The 17,279-nt window shown below is 40.1% G+C and overlaps 1 protein-coding gene across 22 annotated transcripts in view; it reads left to right on the top strand.

Annotated features, from left to right (window-relative positions):
• Positions 1-17,279, top strand: part of adgrb2 (adhesion G protein-coupled receptor B2) — a 252,436-nt gene that overhangs the window by 110,460 nt on the left and 124,697 nt on the right. For 21 of the 22 annotated variants that reach the window (XR_006055069.1, XR_006055070.1, XR_006055071.1 and 18 more), the window contains exons 3-4: positions 9,496-9,576; positions 11,497-11,685. Coding sequence is in view for 19 of the 22 variants with exons in the window: in XM_014338046.2 (XP_014193532.1) it covers positions 9,496-9,576; positions 11,497-11,685 (270 nt within the window). In the remaining 3 variants the exon portion in view is untranslated. The remainder of the gene's footprint in view (positions 1-9,495; positions 9,577-11,496; positions 11,686-17,279) is intronic. The other variant, XM_014338041.2, reaches the window with a different exon arrangement.

Raw genomic sequence — 17,279 nt, 5'->3', positions numbered from 1 at the left:
ATTTTTATAAATAATTTCCTAAACACACATAAAATTCTGAAAATGCACTTTATGATTAATATGAAACAACTGGTATCAATAATTATTTCTTATTTAAACCTTACTGCCATAAAGGACCATTGGATTTAAATATTAATGAGAGATGTCACACCCATGTACACAATGCTGATGCAGTAACCACCACTTCAAATGATGACTTTGAAGTTAAGATGAAAGAACAGGGAGAAAAAAAAAGTGGACAGCAAAACTATATTTGATTTCAGTGGCTGAATCTGGCTTCTACTATCCCTCTCGTGCATGGTGTTTCCCTCAGGCAACAAACCAAATGATATATTTTTGATTAATATATCAACAAGCCCCCCCAAGCTCTCAATAAGTTTGGTGGATTATATTTTTTTCCTCAAAAAACATTCAAATTCATACCATACAGGGCTAACAGTAACATGCAAGGCTTGGACAGCTGTAGGGAATTCAGGACTATTCAGCCTGAGGATAGCATCTGTGTAACAAATAAATACAAATATAAACTGTAGCTCTTTGTGTGGCAGTTCACCTGTCGATCCTATAAACCTGCAGTTATTTATTGACTTAAACAGCTGGAACAAACAAAGGGCATAATTCCACTAGAATTAAACTTATTCAAATTATGATACAATTACATTTTGATATTACCCCAATTTCTTTTGTAAATATGCAGTACATTAGGTGTGGGAACCATATATGCAACATAAACCCTAGTTAATTCCCCAGTGTTAGGCTCCATTAACAAGTGAGTCTCTGCAAATCAAGCATGAGAGCTGTGCTTTGCATTTGTCAGTTTTTATGGACCAGTGTTGATGCTGAAGTGTGGAATAAGCTTGGCAGCCCGTCACGCACGCTGGCCAAATTTTATTTTGCTTTATTCTTTTCATGCGTGCAGTGATCCAGTCAAAAGTGGACTGGCAGAAGTCGTGTACACACCTTCTTTCAGCTGCATCGACTTGGGAGAGATGCATAGTCTGTGATCCCAGAAGCACAGAAGTCTGAGGAAGCTGGCAGGAACATGGCGGGCCGTTTGTCAGCGTACGCATCAGTGGTCAACTCCATCTCTGGATGGAATCATTTTGTGGATTTTTGATTTTTCTTTCTGTTTGCATTTAGCTTTAGTAACTGCATTGTGTGATGTGCTTATCCATTTCCACCAAAGTAAATGTCCATTCTGTTCAGCCATAAAAGTCATCAGTAGCAAATTGGCTGGTGGGTTAAACTCGGATGGGTTTTATTGCAGCAGGCTTTCAATTCTTAAGCAGAAAAACATAACAATGGATAATTTATATGTACTTGCAACATTTCTGTTTAATCTAGATGTTTAAATTTAATTACATTTTTGCAAGTCCGAAGTTTGTTTTGTCTCCAGAGGATCCTTCTGCTTCCTGAGAAAAGAGGGGGATTAAATAACTAAGCTAAGTAATTCACGGAAGTGTATTTTCTGATAAAACTGAGTGATTCTGTCCTCTACAGCTACAGTCAAAAAAAAGTGCACCAAATTTGACAACAACAATGTCACTTGTATCTAAGTAAGTAAAATATAACCTTCATTCGTGCCTCTTACTGCTGGGATAGCAGACACTATGTGTTTAAATGTGGGCCCAAGGTTTTCACCTTGCGGCTGTGGTAACTTTACATATCATGTGTCAGGCAGAGGCAGAGGACAAAGTCCAGAAACACTGGCTTTGCAACAAACTCACAAGGGGCTGAAGCTTATCGCACATTGATCCTGTTAACATGCTTCCAGCCATGATGGCAAACACAGCTACACTGGCTTATTGTAAATGCACTGTACGGATGCAGCTGCGTAAACATGCTAAACCACTATCTGTAATTCATCAGTCCAGTGTGAGACATCCCTTCATCGATTGCGGTGTGATTGCAGCTCTGCAGCTTCGCTCAGAGTCTACTCAACTATAAATCCATCTAAATTCTCATCTTGTTATGGAACCGAGAGAGAAAAAGGCCATGGTAGAAGACAGAGGGAGAGGGGGTGGAGGGCAAAAAGACAGACCAAGCCACTCTGGTGTGGGAGTTGGAAGATTTGAAAATTATCTAATAAGAGAAGGATATGGAGAAAGAAAAACAAAAAGGACAATTTGAGATTGAGAATGTAAGTGCAGTGAAACCGCCAATTTGGCAGTTTGGACTTACACAGGGGCTCGTGTTGATTTTTGTGTACGTGGGTATACATTTGGAGGTGTGAAACCAAAAAAAACAGTCAGCCTGTGGGGCTGAATCCATTTTCAAATGACCTTGAGTGCCCCCGTAGTCAGCCAGCCAGTGTCCTGCACCAACCAGATTCAGCTTCCCTCTTCATATCTGCTAGCTGAGAGAGTAAGAGGTGAGAGAGGAGAAGTAACAGAGTGAGAGATGGAGTGGGTCTGTCTGTCCAGTAGCTTATAAAAAGTCCATTATGGTGCGCTTCTATCAGTTTGGGCTCTCCCAGATGGACCCTGGAGTAAATGGACAGCACCAGAGAGCTATAAGCTCAGATTTGATGTACGGCTGAGAAATAGTTCTGTGTGTGCGCGCGTGTGTGTGTGTGCGTGTGTGTGCGATTTTGTGATTGTTTGATTGTACGTGTGCAGGAGAGTGTGTTTGGTCAGACGGCCCAACAAAAGAGCCAACGATAGCGACCAGCAAACATTTCTGTGCCACTACTATTTGTTCATTTCACTTAGTTAACACGGCTGTTTTACCATATTACAATAAGTCTCCCAGCCACACACACACACACACACACAAACATGAACATGCACACAGCCCTCCCAGCAGGCTTAAATCCCGGCTCAGTCTGACAAAGGAGCCTGTGGCTCTAACTGACTCTGGCCCAATCCCCTACCACTGCCTGCTGCTTTGTATGGCTCAAAACTGCTTTACTGCATGACGCTTATTTATCAGCTATATTTACTTCTGTTGTGCTGATGTGTGTGCGCGTGTGTCTCCGGGTGTGTACGTGCCACATCCTGGCCTGCATGGTCTTTGCTGTCATATCGCTCGTGTCTCCCTTCAGATGCAGCCAGAATGTCTCTATGCTGATGGGTGCCCACCAAGGGATGTGAATGGGATTTCAAGTTCTACATGCTACTTTATTAGCACTTTGAGGCTGAGATGAGATAGCAGCCTTGGGCAAAGAGGCAGATGAGAATGGTCAAGAGCCACTTGTTTTCTCTTCTTCTTAGCAGTTGGGTTCCAACTAGGCAAGCAAGTAAAGTGGTTATCCTCAAATGACCAGCAAACCATAGACTTCTGGGAAACTTTTCTGCTTCTGCACATTCAAAAATACATAACTGCATTTTACGTTTGATTGACATAAGTTTAGCAAAAAGAAACATGATAACAGATGTTTATTGAAATTTTTTGAAATTGTATTAATTTATTAGCACTTTGTTAGCGCACAGTCCAAAGCCAATGCTAAAAAAGCTTCAGTGCTAGCTGTGCTGTTAGCTCTACTAAGCATGTATCATGCTTAGTTTTACCACACATAAATGCATATATAATCCCTGCTCCCAACAGAAATCAGAAAGCTCATCCAAATGTGAAAAAAATCTGAAATGACTAACAGCTTGCTTTAAAAGCAGGCCGGAACTGCAGGAGCTAATGACCTGTGATTATTTGATCTATCTATTTGTTTACAAATTTTAACTATACGACTAGCGATTTGTTCATTGCCGTGTTTTTGCTCCACAGACAACATTAATGCACAGCCACGCTACAAATAAAATATCAGGTCTTAACCTGTGCTCCTAACCAATCAGAGGATTATCGACCCTACTAATGACTACAAGTGATACTGCCGGCTATACTTGGGAAACAGGTTCCCCTGACGATGAAGAAACAGCTAAAATAGTTTAGGGGAAATGTAAGGATAAAAGACAATAAGACTATTTCATGAAGTGTGCAATGACGTGTCCATTAAAGTGCAGTTCAGAACATTAAACAATATTGTGTGGTTTGTAAAGGTCAGTACTCAGGGGTTTATCTATATTGATTTCTCCTTCCTATTGCAGTGGACTCCGCACTGGTGTCCATCTAAATCCTCTTGTGTGCTGCAGACCTGACGTAGAGAGAGAGAGAGAGAGAGAGAGAGAGAGAAGAGGAAGCGAGATAGAGAGTGAGAGCAAGAGAGAGCGCAATAACAAGAAAGAGAAAAATAGTCCTCCCTGGTCTTCAGCAGTTGGGGAAAAAAGTCTTTTTTTGGACACAGTTCACCTGATTCTGTTTATAATCTTTCTGAGTCCTTCACCCGCTCATTCCCTCCTTTTCTGCTTATACAGTGCTAAGCAGTAAGTTCAATATCACCAATCAGTCATGAGAACGATATAGCGCTAATGGCTCAGTGGTCACGAGCGAGAGATGCCCCCGCTTAATGGTCAACCCCATCGGATCTGTCAATTCCACGCTTCTCGTTTGTCGTCTATGTGTAGGCATCCATGTGTCATGATCCATGGTCATGTGTAATATTTGTTTACACCCTCTTGAACTCCACTTCACCCTTCTCTCCTCCCCTCTTCCCTATCTATCAGTGAGCCAGCAGATAGTTTGGTATTTGAATGGGGAGTTTTGTTTAGGTAGCATAATTGGGAATTCAAACTTCAATCCGAGAGTTGAGAGAGTGAAATCCAATATTTGTGCTGTTAGCTGTGAGCTGCTGGCAAAAAATAGTCTTTGTAACCGGTAAAAACCCTTTTTATTGAGAATTATTTTTCACGTTTTTGTGCTTAGGTGCTCAGGTTAGAGGACTCGTTTGCTTGCCTTTTCACTTTGGTTACGGAAGAGTAGGAGGGTCTTTGGAAGTTTTTGTTTATTGTTTTGGTCACCACTCATCTCGCGGGGGGCCAAAGCTCATCTCACATCGATCCTTCTAACATGCTTCTAAATTCTCATCTTGTTATAGAACCGAGAGAGAAAAAGGCCACAGACAGAGGGAGAGGGGCTGTAAGGCAAAAAGACAGACCGTGAACCTCTGGTGTGGGAGTTGGAAGATTTGAAAATTCGAGAAGAACATGGAGGATGAAAAAAAAAACATGATCATTTGAAATGTATGTGCAATGAAACAACGCCAGTTTGCCAGTTTGGGCGTAAATCGGGCCTTGTGTTGATTTGTGTGTGTGTGAGTTTATGTGCAGATAAACTGCTGTTCAGTATCTTGGACCTGGTTGACTCTTCCTTTGGTGTGGTGAAGAGTGGGAAGTCCCGAGTAATTTTGTGTGTAGGTTACCTCTTGACCAGGGACGTAGCACATGCTAATGCATTCTGGTTGCACGACGTTGCATTTTGCCAGTTCTTCATTTACATGAAGCTGAAGTGTAGGCTGCTTCAAGGGAACTAGGGGTGTTTGGTCTACTACGCTACACCTCCGTTAACTTGTGAAAAACTCTAAAACTATCTGTTGTCAATGCAAAAGACAGGTACAGCAAAATCATAACTTATTTCTTGCATCACATGTGTTAAGAGTTCTTATAATGAAGGAAGGTTGGAGCAGCACATTGGTGTGGTGGTTATCAATGTTGCCTTAAAGCAAGAAGGTCCTGGCATCAATTCCAGCCTGGGGGCCTTTCTATGTGGAGTTTGCATGTGGGGCTCTCAGGCTTTCTCCCACAGTCCAAAGGGATGCATGGGGTTCATTAATTGGTAAGTCTAAGTGAGCGTGAATGGTTGTTTGTCTTGATGTGTTAGCCCTACAACAGATTGGTGATTTCTTCAGGGTGTACTCTGCCTCTTGGCCCATGACAGCTGGGACAGCCACCCACCTCCGGATAAGAATTGGATAAGCAGAAGAAGATGGATGAAGAAAGTTTGTAAGCGAGTCGCTATATTCATTTAGTTTTGAAGTTTGGGAGAAGACAGCCCGCAAGCGGCATGCACCAATCATAAGAAGAAGGAGAGGGACAGCAACTGTCAACCATCTATCATCACTTTCTAATGGCTTGTCCATCATGTGTCCAGTGCTAGGAAGCACAGCAACACTTCAGCACCCCAGTGGAAGCGCACCACGACTGTCTTGTTCACTCACTGGTTCACAAACTCGGTGACTCCTTCAACTTTGCCATGTCTCATTAAAATTCCATAGTTCGTTGTTGCCATATTTATTTTCAGTTCAGTTCTATGTTTTCTTTTTGTCTGCTTTCAGAACTGCACATGATTATTTGCAGCCAGCAGGTTGTAATGCAGTAATAGTAATAAATCACACAACAATAGTACATCAAAGATATTGAGGTGGCACATAACCCAGGTAGCTACCACAACTGAAACAAGGGAGTTGCAGTAGGCTAACATTAGTTTTTAAAAAAGAACTTACTTCCAGATGTTTCTTTAGGTTGAAGGTGGAGTCTTTTGACGCTGAGAGCAGCTTGTTTGCTGGCAAACAGAGTTTGCGTTGCACGGTCAGATTTCACCTATCCCTTTCTTCTTTAAATGTGAAGTGGTGTCGAAATTTCCAAGTAAGAAATGCATTCCTGCCCGTGGACTGATGGTTCTGTTGTGCTGGCTCCGTGTCCATTGTGTAACTGATGCCACCAACATTAACAGGACGCTTACGTTAGAGCCTCTTATTGTGTGTTTCCTTGGGTTTCCGGCAATGCGTGGAATTACCAAAATCTGAAAGGGGATAGCCTAACAAATGAAAAAGGAAAAGACCGCAGTGTAATCCATTTATTTCAATAAATTAACTGTATTCTAATTATCACCTATTCCAGCGTTAACTGTAACGGAATAAAGTTACTCATATTTTCTATTTTAAATACGTAACACCGGTACATATATTCTGTTACTCCCCAACACTGTCTACACACTTTTTTTTCCACATGCTCATCTTGCAACATCTTCATAACAGTGTCTTACATGAAGGAACCAACTGTCACATAATTTTTTTTTTCATTGTCAAGCACTTTGTGATTTTTATCTATAAAAAGTGCTATATAAATAAATTTTACTTCCCTACCTATGTCCAAAGAGACAAGTGGACAAACTAAAGGAAGACAGATCTGTGCATTGAGGGAAGCAAACTTGAGTGTACAGTCTCTGTAAAGAACTATACACTCAAGTAAGGTGATAAAGATTTTGAGACCTTACTCTTCTGTCCTGCTTCACTGACCTCGAGCACTTACTGGGCTTAATTTGCTCTGGACCAGGATTGGGCTCAAACTAACTCTACATACTTTCTGAAATACTTAAAGTTCAATTTAAAAAAAATCTAGACTGTCCAGTTAAAGTGGTATGCATCGAGGCAGATGACTTGATTGTTTCCTGTTATAGAATATCATAGATCATTCAGCTTCACTCAGATTTTCTACCCTAAAGTCACACTGATGAATGTGGGATGAGAACATATAGGGATGGGTGGCCTTAACAAACACACCTTCTTAACACACTTTGTTTAACTTGGCCAATTAATGTTGTAGAGTCTTTACCTTACAATATAAAGCACCATGAGGTGACTGTTTTTGTCATTTGTCCTTATGTAAACAAAACTGAATTGAATTGGATGCAAATAATACGGAAACCACGGGTGCTTTCTTACCAACAACAGTGTCAGGTAGTGTAGACATTTTCTTCAACCCTTGCTGAATCTTTTGTCTCCCAGGCTGCAGGTTCAACGAATCTAACAATGAGTCAAGCTTGAGCTTGAGAGTAAAACTAAAAGAGCAGTGAAAAAGCTACCTTTTGACGCCATATTTCAGCTAATGAATGCTGCTTGTTTAGGAGGATGACTAATCTTAGTGTAGCGTCAATGATGAGTACAGTCAATAAAGCCCAGGACTGTGGCAAAGCAAGCCATAAATTTCTGGGAGCACGATACGCTCGCTCAAGGTCTCACATTTTCCGTGTAAAATATGACTGTAAAACCTGCAGCTAAGTAAGTGGGCGTCTGTACCACGAGCTGACCCGAGAAAGATTGCGTAATGAAAACTCCTTCAAATCCCTGGGCATGCTGGCATGTGCATCTCCGTTCTGTGCTTGATTGTCTAATCTGATGCAATGCTGACATGTGATTTGTTTTTAAAGAAATGATTCAATTAGATGAAAATGAAATCTGTTAATTGTCTTATTAAATACTTTCCCGGTGCACCATTTGCCCATTTTAGTTTCTTTTAAAAGTAAACAAACAGACCACACATGTGCACAACAGTTATTTATTTTACCCACGGCTGTAACCTGCAACAGCGCAGACAGCACGTAAACAGGATTATTACTTTTTTTCCATTGGTTAAAAAAAAAAAGTATTTTGTTAAATGATCACGTTGAGAACAATGCAGAAAACGAGCAAACGGGTAAAGAGTTTTTTCCCCCCACCAAAGAGTTGATTCTCTAAAAGGCCAAATTAAAGGGCTGGTAGCAATGGGCGTTTGTGCAATCATGGCAGAGCCTCAACACACTTCCCAGGCATTCACACTTGCATGTGTGAGTGTGTGCGTGTGCGCCGGATAGGGAGGATATGCAACGTCTCTGTTTTTCCTTGGGTCAACTGCTTGATGGAGGCTAACTCGAGAAAATTTCACTTTTGCTCTCTGTAATCGAATACGCAGACACACAATCACATTCCGTGCAGATAATGTACCTTAGATACGCCACGTGTGTCAGCTCCTTTTCCATAAATGCAGCTGCTGCAAAAAAGATCCCATTGGGTAAGAAGAATCCAGATGGAGAAAAAAAAAGATCTGTGAAAGAAAAGATTGTTTCCCCCCGCCGAGGGAGTTGATTAAGACTTGCATTGGTGAAACTAAGCCTACAAATCCATTTGAACCAGACAGAACGGCCTGTACGCATGCCTCCACGTTTCTACCAGCTGAGATGAAACTGACTTAGATATGTTGTGTGATTTCACTAACTCTCAGAGACCGACTTAATGCCATTTCCAGAAATGCTCACCGCTTATGTGAGATGTTCACATATTTGTTAGATCAAGTCCCGCTGGTGCATTTTATATGTGTGTCTGGAGTCTCATCTCCAAGCCAGAACTTTTATTTACTTGGTTTGCTGCGCTGAACCATCAGCATGCGTTCAAAAGAAGATATACTTCTTCTTTTTTTCATGTTTTCCCCTCCTAATGTTCCCCTCTAATGAGCCAGTCCAAATTTGCTTCCTCCTGATTTTCTGAGATTATACACTAGATTTGACAGTCTGTTATCTGTTACCGCGCTGCGTGTGCTAAAACGTCTCGTCATGTTCTTTAAATTTCCTGCTACAAGGACTAAGCCAAGGAAATGTAGGCGTTTGTACTTTTATTTTGCCAGAGTCGTGTTTTGGATGTACTTGAGCTTTCCTGTATTTTTTTTTTTTACTTTTCCTGAACATAAAAGTGAAATGTGGATGGTGATGAGCGCTTATTTACGACAGCTTTTAAATTCAGGTTTGATTTGCCCATGCAACCCATGGAGCCCTCATATATTTTAAGCGGTACCATGTAATCAAAAGGAAGTTAAGATTAAAATGAAAAAAAAAAATGTCTGTTATTTTTTTCAGACCCGTATGATGACGACCTGAAGGTGAAGACCCAAAGACCACGATCAGCTGACCAGCCAGGTGTGTTTCAGGCACAAACAGGTGAGTATTATGAGTGTGCAATGGTGCCCAGAGCCTGGAACGAAAGAAGACAACCTGACCTTTACAGGCTGTATGTCCCACTGAAAATCCTCAGTTTTCTATAAAACAGTTTTATGAATAATTATGTAAGGTGTACCTTTTCCTTTTCAGTGAGCAAACCTAGGGCAGCTGCCACCTTTAATCATTCACTTGTGTGAGTTTGTGAAAGTGTGAAATTTTTGAGTCGGCGTGTGAAACTTGGAAAAAATGGAAAGGACTGGGGAAAAAAAGAGTAAATTATTCAAAGACTGATCTATTAACCATGAGAATGTCACATGCATGTATGTATATATAATATAATACGAATCGGCCTTAAACATACAAGATATTCCATGTTGCATGTACATGCATTTCCATATTCATATATATAGCGTAGAGGAGGAAATCCCTTAATAGGAGGGAAACCCCTGGGTCTATCTTGTCCTCATCCTACCCTGTCTACCCCTCCCCTTCCTTGCTTCTTCCCCCATTCTTCTAGTCCTCTAGGCATCTGTGATGAGCTTAAGCCCTGACTCACAGCATGTTAATGAAGATGTAATGCGATTAACGGACATGCAATTAATTTGATTTCCTTCTTTGCCATGTGATGACGCCTCCATCAAAGGACACGGCGCTCATAAACAATTTACAAAGAGAGAAGTGGAGGGACTTGGCTCCTCGTTTTCGCTTTCAAGGGCGTAGCTCAGTGGAACAATGGGACCCTCTCCACAGCTGCCTGGAGAACTCCAAATTAGACTCCATCAAGTCTAAACACCTAATCTCATATGGGTGCTTACAACACAGAGTCGAATATGTACACACACAAACACACACACACAGAATTGCTTTGAGACTTAAAGGCCTTTAGCGGTGAGATCATACGTGTTACCATAATTCCATTAATTAATTGAATCACCTTTAAAAAAAACTTTCCTGGAGCATGATCATCATCTTCATTAATATCCCGTCAAGATTTATTTACAATAACACTCTTAGTGTGAATAAGTAAAGAAAAAAAGCTACATCGTGTCACTTTCATCACCTGTCACACATTCCCAAAAGTTTCTTTTTTTTTACTCCTTGTTAATTGCATAGGTTACAATTTTGTTTGTCTTTTTTTGTTGTGATGTTGCACCAGTGTCACTGCTTTCCAAAAGCAGATTTTGATGGGGGTTTTTTTGTTTGTTTTTTTCATTTTTTTATGGTAAACAGAAGAGCAGAGGAATCCGAGAGCCGCTAAACAGCAATCAATAAAGCAAACATCTTTTAATGCTGGCGGTGCTTCTGTGAAAACTGGAAGCGAAAATATACTTGAAAATTGTTACACATCTCCAGTAATAGTTTCTGTCTGCTCCATTTGTTGGGACATTTTAGGACTCCGTTATAAAGCGAGGAATTTATTGTAATTACCCTTTATGGAAATCATTTTTCTTTTCCTTTTTTTGTTGGCTTTTTGCATTACGAGCCACTTTTACATAGCAGTATAAACTTTGAGCTGCAGAGCTGAGATCATCTTCTACCTCTTCCTCGTCTCTTTTCTGTTTAACCTGAGGAGACACCAGAATCATGACACTCCTACAGAGCAGGCAGGGGTTTTTTGTAGAAAGTGGGGTGGCGTGGGGTTACCAAGACCACTTGGAAATTGGCTGAAAATTTCATACTGCCTCTATAAAAATGCCTTTGGAGACTTCAGCAGTACATCCGTGTGAAGGCACCAAATTAAGCTGTGAGATAATAAAGTGCAGTCTTGTTACAAATGTGTTTTATTTGAACAAGTGATAAAAGGAAAGAATGATTTCTCTTGTTATTCAATCTTAGCCGCGCATCTGACTCTCAGGATCATTAAAAACACTGTGCGTATATAACTATCCTCTCCATGTTCATGTCCATCTTGCTCCTTAGGTGACCCAGCAGCGGAGGAATGGTCGCAGTGGAGTGTGTGTTCTCTGACATGTGGGCAGGGCTGGCAAGTGAGGACCCGATCGTGTGTTTCTTCTCCCTATGGGACACTGTGCAGCGGTGCCCTGCGGGAAACACGCATGTGCAACAACACGGCCTCTTGCCCAGGTGAACCCGGAATCACAGGCTCAGGTGCGTTAACCGGCTGCCTTTGACCAGCGCCTCATTCACTTCTCCTGACTGTTTTATTTTTGCTCACAGCGAGAATGCGGTGGGTTAATTCTTTTTCTGAGTGCCATTTGTCTGATGCTCAGCTTTACACAGTAGATAAACACGACATGGACTTCACACTATGACTTTTTATCTATTTTGAGTCTTTTTTTGTACAAATGCTAGTAAAAAAAACTGGTTGGTGTCCTCTCTCTTCAGTGCCGCATACACCCACCGCCTTTGTTTGGTACAGCAAAAAATGTAGCTTTAACCCAACCTCACTCAACCATGTAGCGGTTTGTTTCTATTTTTCTTCCTTCTTTTCCTTTCACAAAAGTGTTAAGAAAACAGAAGAAAATAATGACAGTGTGAGAAAGGTAGGCAGTATACTCACAACACGGACACACGCACGGCCAAAACACATCTAAACGCGGTTTAGCTGAACAGAAGGAGAACGCCACTGTGTCATTTCAGTTCACAATGCAGGCAAAGCTGGAAGAGGGAGAACGAGAAAAGGAGTTTCTGTGGTTGTGTGTGTGTGTGTGTGTGTGTGTGTGTGTGTGTGTGTGTGTGTGTGTGTGTGTGTGTGTGTGTGTGTGTGTTTGAGAAAGCGAGACAGACTGACAGCCTTGAGTTTGATGTCACCCAATCTATTAGACCTGCCACATCACTGAAGTTAATACTTCCTGGGCTCTCTATCTTTAGCTCTCCTCTGCTCTTCCACTCTTCATTTCTTTCCTTTCCCTTTTTCTTGTCTATATGTATCACCAAGTTGATCTTTCAGAGCATAATGAGCAGGCGAACTTTTGAAAATGTTTTAATTTTGCAGAGGAAACTAAGCCTGTCGAAGCAAATGTTGAACTCATTCCGTGCAAAATAATCTGTGCTCACATTTCAGTGGCAAGCAAGGAAAATGTTCAAAAGCTGAAGTACAAGCGAGGATTTCTTTCTCTTTTGTTTGTTCTTTCTTTACTTTCATTGAAATTGGTCTCATAATTTGCAGTGACACCTCCAAAATACCACTGAAATTACATTTTCATATGCGTACTACAAGAGTGGGTGGGTGCAGTCGGCTCTATCTGCTTTCTGCAAAACTGCAGCAACGAAATGAAGACTTTGAGGTTTTTTCTTCTTTTTTTCCCTTTTTTTTAGCAACACAAAACTGCTCAATCAAGCTGGATGAAGTCACTGAAAGAATAAGTGTACACAGCTGCTACTGAACAATGCCAATTCTGTTTTGCTTTGATTGCCAGGCTTTAATGTTGACTAGATGGAATTATGAATTTCTGCCTGTCCTGCATTGGTTTGATTTGTCTGATTAGAACAGAGGTGAAACCCTGTATGACCTGTATCTCTCTCGATGGCCCCTCTTTACGGCCCCTCCCCTAATCCACTGCTAATGCTGAGTGAAAAGTGTTGTGCCATACTGCAAATTTTGGTGTTGATCCCTTACCAACTAAATATCTTTTTTATTGAACACAATTCACTAGACTTCATACTGCGCTTACGAAGTATCGATACTGTCATTCTAGTATTTATCCTATACCCATACCAGTGTTGATAATGATACTATCGATACTGAGATCGAACTGCTGACTCTAACAAAAGTACAGTCAGCACACCCTCCTTTACTGTGTCGGGCATCCTCTCTCCACTGTAGCCAGTTTCTTTCTTTCTTTCTTTCCTTTTTATATAGATTTAGTTCCATGCTTAAGGCCGTCTGGGATGGTGTTCTGGAGGGGGGGTTTTGTTTAGGCCCATGCACAACAAGTGTACTATCCCAGGAAACGGGATTTGATACTGTCTGACATTTTTTTTTATTTAATAAAAAAACTATAATATTTGAAGTTACCATTTTTTAAAAATTAAAACTTAAATACGACTTACCACCTACATACAGTAATAGTAAGGGACACTATTCATGTTTTCTGCTCAGTACACTTCAGTTTACTGCTAGCTCATATTAGCATCGCTTTTACGTATACAGTGAAGGTAGCTAAATGAACCTAGCCGTAGTTGATAATAACAGATTCTAGCCTTTTACCCAAAGTTGACCACATAAAGTAAAGTACATTTTGGCCTTACTTAAGTTTGTTTTTTGTTTTAAGTTCAGTTCTTTTAGCTTTTTGTATGCATGTTCGTGAGAGCTTTATCAGTGACTCCTCTGTAAAGTATGTGGCACAGAATATACTACATGTGAGTAAAGACTCGGTGTTTACTGATGCATCTCAGACCCCCACTAGTTCCACCAATTCCAAAAAGAAAAAAGCCAGAGGAACATTTTTCCTCCCTGTCAGTGCATATGCTAATCTTGTTTTTATGCAAATTTGCCAGCCCGATTTGTATGTCTAAGTGCCTCATTTTCCATTCAGCGTCGATATTAATATCCTCAGCAGCTCCTTTGATGGGATATTGGTTGCTGTGTTATGTTCCGTTTATTATTTCATTTTCCGCCGCTCCTCTGATGTTTTCTGACGTGGTTCTGGAGGGGTTTAGGGGCACTCCAGGGATCGCCTGAACGGGATCACACCAATTTAAAATAGATGGGGAATGTGGGGGTGGTAGCAAAAAGACATAAAAGTCTTTAATAAACTTTGTGTGATTGACTTAAAAAATTATATGTGTGTGTGTGTGGGTGGGTGGGTTTTTTTTTTTTAAACTTTCCTTCTCTTCTTTTGTGGCGTAAAATCTACACTCTTGCTTGATTTGGTAATCTATTTACTTTTGGATTCAAGCTGATGTTTATGGCTTATGGCAGGCACACACATGCAAACACACAAATCAAGGATATAGTCAAGTGGAATTAAAGTGTGACTTCCTACTTTTCTCCTAAACAAGTTAGTTTGCTTTGCTTTTTTTAGTTGGTTTCCTTTTAAAAAAAAAGCATGAGTTTTCCCTTCCAGACCTACTGCACAGAAGACAACAGCCAGTTGTGCCAAAATATGTAATGTATTTATGTATGTCATCTATTCAGTTCCATATACATTGACTTGCTTGTGCAAATATGCAAGACACACAAGTATAAGTGAAAACATGTGCACTTGGTTTTTCCCAGAGTGGCTTGAAATGGAGTGCAACGTGTAGACTTCAGTTGGTAGATGAGTTTGCCAGATTTCTGTCTTTCTTTCTTTTACCATTAATTTGTGTTTGGGTGTGGGTGTTGTATCAGTGTGGGTGGATATGTCTCTGGGCATATATCTATCTGCAACTGTGGAAGGCTGTGCAGTATGTGTGTGTATGTGTGTGACTGCAAAAGTTAGGGAACATCAAAGAAAAATAGCTTGGACAGAAAGCAAATGGAGTGAAAATGGACTTTTTTTTATTTTTGGCTTAATTTTGGGTAAAACCCCTAAATTAAGGTGATACAGATAATCAATTTTAAATAATGGTCTTGCTCATGACAAAGCAAACTAGTTGGTAATTGGCATCACAAATTACATTTTCTTTTTTGTTTCTTTTTGTGGAATATGCAATGAAGTATAAGGATTTCGTGCCCCAAAGCATGCAAAGTGAAGTAGTACTCCCTACTCGTGTTCTGTTTAGCTATTGCTCATTTACCATAGATTCACTGACATTTAAAACATGAAGTGGAACAACAGCGCATTGTGAATAAAGTATGTCCGGGTCAGTGCGCTGTCAAATGCAGCAACACTGCTTCCAGTAATCATTCAAGCAAGAAACTTAACGGGGTGTAGTCATGGTCTCATATCAGGCTTACAGCACAAACTTCACACATGTGCGCACATTCATACATATGTTTAAATAATGCATCCATGCGGTCCTCTGACAATAGATGAGATTGCTGGTAATTATGGTAATCCATAAGGACATTATGTGATGCATATGTCTAATTACACCATATGCATTGCAAAAAATAGAAATGGGAAAATTAAAAGTTGATATCTCAATACAGCACACAGCACTGTATGTGTAAACTGGAAAGAGTTTAAGGACATCTTTAGAAAACATGCATCTTTATTACCCGTAAGCTCATTATGGTTTCTTGTGTGAATGTGTACTTGTGCATAACCATGCATGTGCAAGCTTGCTTGCATTTGCATCAGAAATGTGGGGCAGCATGAGCAAGTCTGTTGCTTTATTTCCAGTCTTTTTTTTAGCTCCCAAAATGGAGCTCACGCAGTTCATGATGTTTTTTTTGCCAGATGTTATGAGGCAAACAGACATGACACACTGTTGTTTGATCTCAGATCAGTGTATTATTTCATACCTTTTATTTCAGCTGCTGCAAATATGTTCCTTTGCACTTCCCTCTGTGACTGCAACATAGCAAAAAGGTCCCCTTTAAAGCCCTTAGTTAAACTAAAATATGTTATGTATTTCAGCAATTTGGCCTGTGTTGCTTTGCTTATGATTCAAAATACCTCAAAATATAATTGGTCAGGTGTTTAATACTTTCATCAGCCAGTTTGTGAGGATATTTCATCATGGTTTTTTGTTGTTGTTGTCCTCATTTCCAAATTACTTTTTTTCTTTTATTGTATTTTTGTCCCAAAGCTGATTGAAGCTTGTTTTTAGGGGCCAGTTGATTGGTGTTGCATGGTCAGACTTCAGATACACTTGTACTGAATTTGACAGCTGGAGATTCAATTCTAATGAATAAATCATGTTTAACAAGCAATCCCATGTTGTTGTAGATGAAGATAGCAAGTAACAGCACAGAGCATTGTATTATGTTCTGCAGTCTAAAAATATATTAAATGCTGGTTAGATGTTACTCATATTAGCAAAATATATTCCATTCAATGTTTTGATAGTAAGGGGTTGCTTGATTATTGATACAGAAATAGATCCCATGCCATACTTTACCTTTGAAATCAGTGACTACAAATTGCAAATTAATCACAAAATTCACTTTCGACTCCAAAAAATCGAAAATGTATTTCAGAGGAAAAGAAATAATACTGGGAATGGCTCAGAAGTCCCAATAATATTCAGTCCAAACACATCCAGTTGCAAATACTGTGCAAAACCCACTCATCATTTCTTTATATTTCGCTTCTAAGGAGCCAGAATTTCCAATAATGTTTTCAAATGGCTCTTGAGCAGTAGGCTGTCTGAAGGTCTTTCAAAGTTTTTTTTTGGCCATTACTTGGTTTTTATTCATTTTTGGTGAATTACTTGTACCTGAGCATTTTCAGATGAATGTTGTTTGTTATGCAACTTAACACTGACCCATGGATCACTTAAACACAAAAAAGGAATCTACTAACTCGAAGGATGAATCAGTGTTGTGTCTACACATCAACAGCCCAATTGCACATGACAATCGTACCTTTAGGCAATTTGTTGCCTTTGGCTTGTTTCATAGATAAAGAAATTGGAATAAATCTTTGCAACAGGTAGCGGGTAACAAAGTGTGACAGGCATAATTTGTATACCTGTAAATCTGGCATAGGTTGCCATGGTGTGCAGTGTAGCCCCAAACAAACAAAAAACAAAACAATCAAACAGAAATAGTATTTGCATCAGATGAACAGTATATGAAAGTTATGTCGTTAAGAAAAAAAAATCAAGGAAAGTTTTGACACAGGACTTAAAAGATACATCTGGTCCTT

This window comes from Haplochromis burtoni, unplaced genomic scaffold (assembly GCF_018398535.1).
Source record: "Haplochromis burtoni strain Fernald_Lab_line unplaced genomic scaffold, NCSU_Asbu1 Contig_208, whole genome shotgun sequence".
NCBI classification, from domain to species: Eukaryota; Metazoa; Chordata; class Actinopteri; order Cichliformes; family Cichlidae; genus Haplochromis; species Haplochromis burtoni.
The sequence above is the reverse complement of the archived record's forward strand: the minus strand, read 5'-3'. Positions and strand labels throughout refer to the sequence as shown.